The 10,000-nt window shown below is 47.4% G+C and overlaps 1 protein-coding gene across 5 annotated transcripts in view; it reads right to left on the minus strand.

Annotated features, from left to right (window-relative positions):
* The window catches only part of stab1 (stabilin 1), a 280,261-nt gene that overhangs the window by 20,856 nt on the left and 249,405 nt on the right, over nucleotides 1-10,000 (minus strand). For all 5 annotated transcript variants that reach the window (XM_056273194.1, XM_056273192.1, XM_056273193.1 and 2 more), the window contains 3 exons: nucleotides 5,715-5,834; nucleotides 4,885-5,022; nucleotides 770-874 (listed from right to left, as the gene is read on the minus strand). In XM_056273194.1, the coding sequence (XP_056129169.1) occupies nucleotides 770-874; nucleotides 4,885-5,022; nucleotides 5,715-5,834 (363 nt within the window). The remainder of the gene's footprint in view (nucleotides 1-769; nucleotides 875-4,884; nucleotides 5,023-5,714; nucleotides 5,835-10,000) is intronic.

A 10,000-nucleotide genomic window follows, 5' to 3' on the forward strand; every position in this document is an offset into this window, starting at 1 on the left:
TCTACAACCTATTCTAGTTCTAGAGTAAGCTCTAGAACTAGAACTTAATCTAGAACTAGAATGAGAGTGAGAGGTGAATGAGAGGGAGGACAGTGGAATAGTGAGGATGCAAGGAGTAGAGGTGATAAAGACGTATGACTTTTAATATTTGGGGTCAACTGTTCAAAGTAATGGGGAGTGCAGAAGAGAGGTGAAGAAGAGAGTGCAGGCAGGGTGGAGTGGGTGGAGAAGAGTGTCAGGAGTGATGTGTGACAGAAGGGTACCAGCAAGAGTTAAAGGGAAGGTTTACAGGATGGTGGTGAGACCAGCTATGTTGTATGGTTTGGAGACAGTGGCACTGATGAAAAGACAGGAGGTGGAGCTGGAGGTGGCTGAGATGAAGATGATAAGATTTTCATTGGGAGTGATGAAGAAGGACAGGATTAGGAAGGAGTATATTAGAGGGACAGCTCAGGTTGGACGGTTTGGAGACAAAGCAAGAGAGACAAGATTGAGATGGTGTGGACATGTGTGGAGGAGAGATGCTGGGTATACTGGGAGAAGGATGCTGAATATGGAGCTGCCAGGGAAGAGGAGAAGAGGAAGGCCAAAGAGGAGGTTTATGGAGGTGGTGAGGGAGGACATGCAGGTGGCTGGTGTGACAGAGGAAGATGCAGAGGACAGGAAGAGATGGAAACGGATGATCCGCTGTGGCGACACCTACAGGGAGCAGCCGGAAGTAGTGGTTCTTCTAGAACTTATAGCTTTGGACCAAACCACTGTCACTCACAGTCAGGGGGGGTGCTGTGAGCGGGCTCTCGATGACGTGGATGATACCATTGGAGGCAAGAATGTCCCAATCCAGCACAACCTTCTGGTTCACCAGTTTAGACCCCTGACAGGGAGAATGATAATAATGATTTAAAAATAATCAAAATAACAGTAATAACAAAAACGATGGCTGTTTTCCTGACTTGCCTACGTAACTAATATTACTACTACTACTACATGTACTACTACTATCTATCTACTACAACTACTACATGTGATCATGTTGATTTGTTTGGGTTACATTATTGAACTAAAGAGAGAATGTGTAGGTCTGCTAACACTGAGCTATTGGCATGCTAACACTGAGCTAACAGCTCAGTATCAGCATGCTAACACTGAGCTGTTAGCATATTAGCATGCTGAGAGGGTTTTCTTTAAAATAGTCTCTCTGCTGGAATCACAGAGGCTGTCTGTAGTTTCCTTCAAATTTATTTATTTATTTATTTTCTCCCCGATTGTACTTGGCCAATCACCCCACTCTTCCAAGCCATCCCGGTCGCTGCTCCACCCCCTCTGCTGATCCAGGGAGGGCTGCAGACTACCACATGCCTCCTCCCATACATGTGGAGTCACCAGCCGCTTCTTTTCACCTGACAGTGAGGCGTTTCACCAGGGGTACATGGTGCGTAGGAGAATCACGCTATTCCCCCCAAGTTCCCCCTCCCCCCTGAACAGGCGCCCCGACCGACCCAGAGGAGGCGCTAGTGCAGCGACAAGGACACATACCCACATCCAGCTTCCCACCCACAGACACAGCCAATTGTGTCTGTAGGGACGTCCGACCAAGCCGGAGGTAACATGGGGACTTGAACTGGCGATCCCTGTGTTGGTAGGCAATAGAATAGACTGCTACACTACCCGGACGCCCCAAAATGGCGTCCTGAAGAACAAACGTTAACCGCCGTGTTGTGTACAATTGACCAGTGTTCCAAACAATGAAGTACACATGATGACGCGTCTCAGAGCTCAAGACACTCATACCCCCACTGTCAGAGACAAAGGTCCAGTCTTGTTTGTCAGCAACTTCAGGTGTTTCCAAGATGGTGGCCGAGTGAAGTAACTTCCTGACACTTTCGCAGTACTGACAAACTGCATTTGCAACATCGTTTGAGGTCATTTGGTTTCTTTCCCTCAATTTCGTTTTCTCTTGTAAATAAAATGCTGATCAACACTTCACCCCTGAACGGTCTGAATGAACCTCCTGCACGTCGCTTTTATTCAACTGTCAGTTATCCTGTCTGTTATTCTGTCAGTTATACTGTGTTATTCTGCCAGTTATCCTGTGTTATCCTGTCTGTTATTCTGTCAGTTATACTGTGTTATTCTGCCAGTTATCCTTTCTGTTATTCTGCCAGTTATACTGTGTTATTCTGCCAGTTATCCTGTCTGTTATCCTGTCTGTTATTCTGTCAGTTATACTGTGTTATTCTGCCAGTTATCCTGTCTGTTATTCTGTCTGTTATTCTGTGTTATTCTGCCAGTTATCCTGTCTGTTATCCTGTCTGTTATTCTGTCAGTTATACTGTGTTATTCTGCCAGTTATCCTGTGTTATCCTGTCTGTTATACTGTCTGTTATTCTGTCAGTTATACTGTGTTATTCTGCCAGTTATCCTGTCTGTTATTGTCAGTTATCCTTTCTGTTATTCTGCCAGTTATACTGTGTTATTCTGCCAGTTATCCTGTCTGTTATCCTGTCTGTTATTCTGTCAGTTATACTGTGTTATTCTGCCAGTTATCCTGTCTGTTATTCTGTCTGTTATCCTGTCTGTTATTCTGTCAGTTATACTGTGTTATTCTGCCAGTTATCCTGTGTTATCCTGTCTGTTATCCTGTCTGTTATTCTGTCAGTTATACTGTGTTATTCTGCCAGTTATCCTGTCTGTTATTGTCAGTTATCCTTTCTGTTATTCTGCCAGTTATACTGTGTTATTCTGCCAGTTATCCTGTCTGTTATTCTGCCTGTTATCCTGTCTGTTATTGTCAGTTATCCTGTCTGTTCTTCTGCCAGTTATACTGTGTTATTCTGCCAGTTATCCTGTCTGTTATTCTGCCAGTTATACTGTGTTATTCTGCCAGTTATCCTGTCTGTTATTCTGTCAGTTATCCTGTCTGTTATTCTGCCAGTTATACTGTGTTATTCTGCCAGTTATCCTGTCTGTTATTGTCAGTTATCCTGTCTGTTATTCTGCCAGTTATACTCTGTTATTCTGCCAGTTATCCTGTCTGTTATTGTCAGTTATTCTGTCTATTAGCATGTTTGTTATCCTGTCTGTTATTCTGCCAGTTATCCTGTCTGTTATTGTCAGTTATTCTGTCTATTAGCATGTTTGTTATTCTGTCAGTTATCCTGTCTTTTGTCCTGTCTGTTATTCTGCCAGTTATACTGTGTTATTTTGTCAGTTATCCTGTCTGTTATTCTGCCAGTTATCCTGTCTGTTATTGTCAGTTATCCTGTCTGTTATTCTGTCTATTAGCATGTTTGTTATTCTGTCAGTTATCCTGTCTGTTATCCTGTCTTTTGTCCTGTCTGTTATTCTGCCAGGTATACTGTGTTATTCTGTCAGTTATCCTGTCTGTTATTCTGCCAGTTATCCTGTCTGTTATTCTGTCTATTAGCATGTTTGTTATTCTGTCAGTTATCCTGTCTGTTATTCTGCCAGTTATCCTGTCTGTTATTCTGTCTATAGCATGTTTGTTATCCTGTCAGTTATCCTGTCTGTTATTCTGCCAGTTATCCTGTCTGTTATTCTGTCTATAGCATGTTTGTTATCCTGTCAGTTATCCTGTCTGTTATTCTGCCAGTTATCCTGTCTGTTATTGTCAGTTATCCTGTCTGTTATTCTGTCTATTAGCATGTTTGTTATTCTGTCAGTTATTCTGCCAGTTATACTGTGTTATCCTGCCAGTTATCCTGTCTGTTATTGTCAGTTATCCTGTCTGTTTTGTCAGTTATCCTGCCTGTTATTCTGACTATTAGCATGTCTGTTATCCTGTCAGTTATCCTGTCTGTTATTCTGCCAGTTATCCTGTCTGTTATTGTCAGTTATCCTGTCTGTTATTCTGTCTATTAGCATGTTTGTTATTCTGTCAGTTATCCTGTCAGTTATACTGTGTTATCCTGCCAGTTATCCTGTCTGTTATTGTCAGTTATCCTGTCTGTTATTGTCAGTTATCCTGCCTGTTATTCTGTCTATTAGCATGTCTGTTATCCTGTCTGTTATTCTGCCAGTTATACTGTCTGTTATTGTCAGTTATCCTGTCTGTTATTCTGCCAGTTATACTGTGTTATTCTGCCAGTTAAACTGTGTTATCCTGCCTGTTATCCTGTCTGTTATTCTGCCAGTTATCCTGTCTGTTATTCTGCCAGTTATCCTGCCAGTTATCCTGTCTGTTAGCATGTTTGTTATCCTGTCAGTTATCCTGTCTGTTATTCTGCTAGTTATCCTGTCTGTTATTTTGTCAATTAGCATGTTTGTTATTCTGTCAGTTATCCTGTCTATTAGCATGTTTGTTATTGTCAGTTATCCTCTCTGTTATTCTGTCTATAGCATGTTTGTTATCCTGTCAGTTATCCTGTCTGTTATTCTGCCAGTTATCCTGTCTGTTATTTTCAGTTATCCTGTCTGTTATTCTGTCTATTAGCATGTTTGTTATTCTGTCAGTTATCCTGTCTGTTATTCTGTCAGTTATTCTGCCAGTTATACTGTGTTATCCTGCCAGTTATCCTGTCTGTTATTGTCAGTTATCCTGCCTGTTATTCTGTCTATTAGCATGTCTGTTATCCTGTCAGTTATCCTGTCTGTTATTCTGCCAGTTATACTGTCTGTTATTGTCAGTTATCCTGCCAGTTATCCTGTCAGTTATCCTGCCAGTTATCCTGTCTGTTATCCTGCCAGTTATCCTGTCTGTTATTCTGTCTATTAGCATGTCTGTTATTCTGTCAGTTATCCTGACTGTTAGTCTGTCTGTTCACCCATCAACGCTGAAGTATGGTGACATCACAGGGCGTGTGTGTGTGTGTGTGTGTGTGTGTGTGTGTGTGTGTGTGTGTGTGTGTGTGTGTGTGTACTAACCTTGTTGTCGTCATTGTGGGTAATAGTAAGGTTGTATCCAAGTCTGGAGGTGATGACTTCCTGCTGTGTGAGTTCGTGGTACAGACGAGTGCTCTGATTGGCAGAGATGTGGTACTCAAGATCTCTCCCAGATAGAGTCTGGACACAAACACACATGATGAGACACAGCATGCACTCACGATCTTCTATTCTATTCTATTCTATTCTATTCTATTCCATTCACTATTCTGTTCTATTCTATTCACTCCTGTGTCTTGTTTTTTCTTCATTGTTCCCCTTTTCCTGTGAAACCTCTTCTCTAGCAGTAGTACTAGAGGCAGTAGCAGTAGTACTAGAGGGAGTAGAGGTAGTACTAGAGGCAGGAGCAGTAGTACTAGAGGGAGTAGCAGTAATACTAGAGGCAGTAGCAATAGTACTAGAGGGAGTAGCAGTAGAACGAGCAGTAGTAATAGCAGCAGTAGCAGTAATACTAGAGGGAGTAGCAGTAGTACTAGCGGTAGTACCAGAAGCAGTAGCAGTAGTACTAGAGGGAGTAGCAGTAGCACTAGCAGTAGTAGTAGAGGGAGTAGCAGTAGTACTAGCGGAAGTATTAGAGGCAGTAGCAGTAGTAGTAGAGGGAGTAGCAGTAGTACTAGCAGTATTACTAGAGGCAGTAGCAGTAGTACTGGATGGAGTAGCAGTAATACTAGAGGCAGTAGCAACAGTACTAGAGGGAGTAGCAGTAGAACTAGCAGTAGTACTAGCGGCAGTAGCAGTAGTACTAGAGGGAGTAGCAGCAGCTGTATCAATAGCAGTAATACTACCAGTAGTATTCATAACAGTCATAGTACCTGGTTGGGGGAAAAGCCGGTGTTATGGGGGACAAAGAGCATGACATCACACTTCCTGTTAGACAGGAAGTCAACCAAGTCTCTGCCATCTGCTGACACTGCGCTATAGTCCAGTAAGAACTAGACAGACAGAGACGGAGAGAGACGAAGACAGACAGACATGCAGAAATGTCTCAGCTGGAATAATACGACTTCGATACGACAGGAGCCGTCGCTCATCGTAACGAGCACATTAGAGAAACAGGTTTTCAGGGTCATTAAACAGTCTTACTGGGACTCCAGCAGTGGCGGCTGGCCAGTAGAGGGCGCTGGGGCGCCACCCCCTTCAAATATCGAGATGACTATCTACTTACACGTTAAATATAATGTAGTTGTATAATGCAAATAATTATGAATTAAAAGTGTTTTTTAGTCTGTGAGCGCCTGTCAGCAGCATTAAATACTGGTTCCAACTGGTATTTGGTTGATTTCTGTCTGAACACATAATAATAATAATAATAATAATAATAATAATACGTTTTATTTGTGGGCATCTTTCAGAGCACTCAAGGACACCTTACAGAACACAGTAAAAAACCAGCAGCACTGTGTCAGACAGCATCACATCAAAACAAAGCAGGTAGACAATAAAAAGTTAACACAACAGATAAGTATACAATCATCATCTGCACACAACTCAGTGGAGCGTGGATCAGACTGACTATGCCAGTTTGAAAAGGTGGGTTTTGAGATGGGATTTGAAGTCTGAAAGAGAGTCAGTGTTGTGAATGTCTTGTGGGAGAGAGCTCCATAGGCAGGGGGCAGAATGACTGAAGGCTCTAGACCCCATGGTACTCAAGGTGGGGGACATAACGACTGAAGGCTCTAGACTGCATGGTAGTCAAGGCAGGGGGCAGAATGACTGAAGGCTCTAGACCCCATGGTAGTCAAGGTGGGGGGGGGGGCAGAATGACTGAAGGCTCTAGACCCCATGGTAGTCAAGGTGGGGGACAGAACGACTGAAGGCTCTAGACTGCATGGTAGTCAAGGTGGGGGGGCAGAATGACTGAAGGCTCTAGACCCCATGGTAGTCAAGGTGGGGGGGGGGCAGAATGACTGAAGACTCTAGACTGCATGGTAGTCAAGGCGGGGGGGGGGGCAGAATGACTGAAGGCTCTAAACTCCATGGTAGTCAAGGTGGGGGGGCAGAATGACTGAAGTCTCTAGACCCCATGGTAGTCAAGGTGAGGTACAGAACGACTGATAGCCCTAGACCCCATGGTAGTCAAGGTGGGGGGGGGGCAGAATGACTGAAGGCTCTAGACCCCATGGTAGTCAAGGTGGGGGACAGAACGACTGAAGGCTCTAGACCCCATGGTAGTCAAGGTGGGGGGGTGCAGAATGACTGAAGGCTCTAGACCCCATGGTAGTCAAGGTGGGGGACAGAACGACTGAAGGCTCTAGACCCCATGGTAGTCAAGGTGGGGGGGGGCCCAATGACTGAAGGCTCTAGTCCCCATGGTAGTCAAGGTGGGGGGGCAGAATGACTGAAGGCTCTAGACCCGATGGTAGTCAAGGTGGGGGGGGGGTGCAGAATGACTGAAGGCTATAGACTGCATGGTAGTCAAGGCGGGGGGCAGAATGACTGAAAGCTCTAGACCCCATGGTAGTCAAGGTGGGGGGGGGGCAGAATGACTGAAGCCTCTAGTCCCCATGGTAGTCAAGGTGGGGGGGGCAGAATGACTGAAGGCTCTAGACCCCATGGTAGTCAAGGTGGGGGACAGAACGACTGAAGGCTCTAGACCCCATGGTAGTCAAGGTGGGGGGGGGGCCCAATGACTGAAGGCTCTAGTCCCCATGGTAGTCAAGGTGGGGGGGCAGAATGACTGAAGGCTCTAGACCCGATGGTAGTCAAGGTGGGGGGGGTGCAGAATGACTGAAGGCTATAGACTGCATGGTAGTCAAGGCGGGGGGCAGAATGACTGAAGGCTCTAGACCCCATGGTAGTCAAGGTGGGGGGGGGCAGAATGACTGAAGCCTCTAGACTGCATGGTAGTCAAGGTGGGGGACAGAATGACTGAAGGCTCTAGACTGCATGGTAGTCAAGGCGGGGGGCAAAATGACTGAAGGCTCTAGTTCCCATGGTAGTCAAGGTGGGGGACAGAATGACTGAAGGCTCTAGACCCCATGGTAGTCAAGGTGGGGGACAGAACGACTGAAGGCTCTAGACTGCATGGTAGTCAAGGCGGGGGGGGGGCAGAATGACTGAAGGCTCTAGACCCCATGGTAGTCAAGGTGGGGGACAGAACGACTGAAAGCTCTAGACCCCATGGTAGTCAAGGTGGGGGGGGGGGCAGAATGACTGAAAGCTCTAGACCCCATGGTAGTCAAGGTTGGGGGGCAGAATGACTGAAGGCTCTAGTCCCCATGGTAGTCAAGGTGGGGGGGGGCAGAATGACTGAAGACTTTAGACCCCATAGTAGTCAAGGTGGGGGGGTGCAGAATGACTGAAGGCTCTAGACCCCATGGTAGTCAAGGTGGGGGGGTGCAGAATGACTGAAGGCTCTAGACCCCATGGTAGTCAAGGTGGGGGACAGAACGACTGAAGGCTCTAGACCCCATGGTAGTCAAGGTGGGGGGGGGGGCCAATGACTGAAGGCTCTAGTCCCCATGGTAGTCAAGGTGGGGGGGCAGAATGACTGAAGGCTCTAGACCCGATGGTAGTCAAGGTGGGGGGGGTGCAGAATGACTGAAGGCTATAGACTGCATGGTAGTCAAGGCGGGGGGCAGAATGACTGAAGGCTCTAGACCCCATGGTAGTCAAGGTGGGGGGGGGCAGAATGACTGAAGCCTCTAGTCCCCATGGTAGTCAAGGTGGGGGGGGGCAGAATGACTGAAGGCTCTAGACCCGATGGTAGTCAAGGCGGGGGTGCAGAATGACTGAAGGCTCTAGACCCCATGGTAGTCAAGGTGGGGGACAGAACGACTGAAGGCTCTAGACTGCATGGTAGTCAAGGTGGGGGGCAAAATGACTGAAGGCTCTAGTTCCCATGGTAGTCAAGGTGGGGGACAGAATGACTGAAGGCTCTAGACCCCATGGTAGTCAAGGTGGGGGACAGAACGACTGAAGGCTCTAGACTGCATGGTAGTCAAGGCGGGGGGGGGCAGAATGACTGAAGGCTCTAGACCCCATGGTAGTCAAGGTGGGGGACAGAACGACTGAAAGCTCTAGACCCCATGGTAGTCAAGGTGGGGGGGGGGCAGAATGACTGAAAGCTCTAGACCCCATGGTAGTCAAGGTTGGGGGGCAGAATGACTGAAGGCTCTAGTCCCCATGGTAGTCAAGGTGGGGGGGGCAGAATGACTGAAGGCTCTAGACTGCATGGTAGTCAAGGCGGGGGGCAGAATGACTGAAGGCTCTAGACCCCATGGTAGTCAAGGTGGGGGGGGGCAGAATGACTGAAGGCTCTAGACCCCATGGTAGTCAAGGTGGGGGACAGAACGACTGAAGGCTCTAGACCCCATGGTAGTCAAGGTGGGGGGGCAGAATGGCTGAAAGCTCTAGACCCCATGGTAGTCAAGGTGGGGGGCAGAATGACTGAAGGCTCTAGTCCCCATGGTAGTCAAGGTGGGGGGGGGGCAGAATGACTGAAGGCTCTAGACCCCATGGTAGTCAAGGTGGGGGACAGAACGACTGAAGGCTCTAGACTGCATGGTAGTCAAGGCGGGGGGCAAAATGACTGAAGGCTCTAGTTCCCATGGTAGTCAAGGTGGGGGACAGAATGACTGAAGGCTCTAGACCCCATGGTAGTCAAGGTGGGGGACAGAACGACTGAAGGCTCTAGACTGCATGGTAGTCAAGGCGGGGGGGGGGGGCAGAATGACTGAAGGCTCTAGACCCCATGGTAGTCAAGGTGGGGGACAGAACGACTGAAAGCTCTAGACCCCATGGTAGTCAAGGTGGGGGGGGGGCAGAATGACTGAAAGCTCTAGACCCCATGGTAGTCAAGGTTGGGGGGCAGAATGACTGAAGGCTCTAGTCCCCATGGTAGTCAAGGTGGGGGGGCAGAATGACTGAAGGCTCTAGACTGCATGGTAGTCAAGGCGGGGGGCAGAATGACTGAAGGCTCTAGACCCCATGGTAGTCAAGGTGGGGGGGGCAGAATGACTGAAGGCTCTAGACCCCATGGTAGTCAAGGTGGGGGACAGAACGACTGAAGGCTCTAGACCCCATGGTAGTCAAGGTGGGGGGGCAGAATGACTGAAAGCTCTAGACCCCATGGTAGTCAAGGTGGGGGGCAGAATGA

Source organism: Lampris incognitus, chromosome 2 (genome assembly GCF_029633865.1).
Source record: "Lampris incognitus isolate fLamInc1 chromosome 2, fLamInc1.hap2, whole genome shotgun sequence".
Classification (NCBI taxonomy): Eukaryota; Metazoa; Chordata; class Actinopteri; order Lampriformes; family Lampridae; genus Lampris; species Lampris incognitus.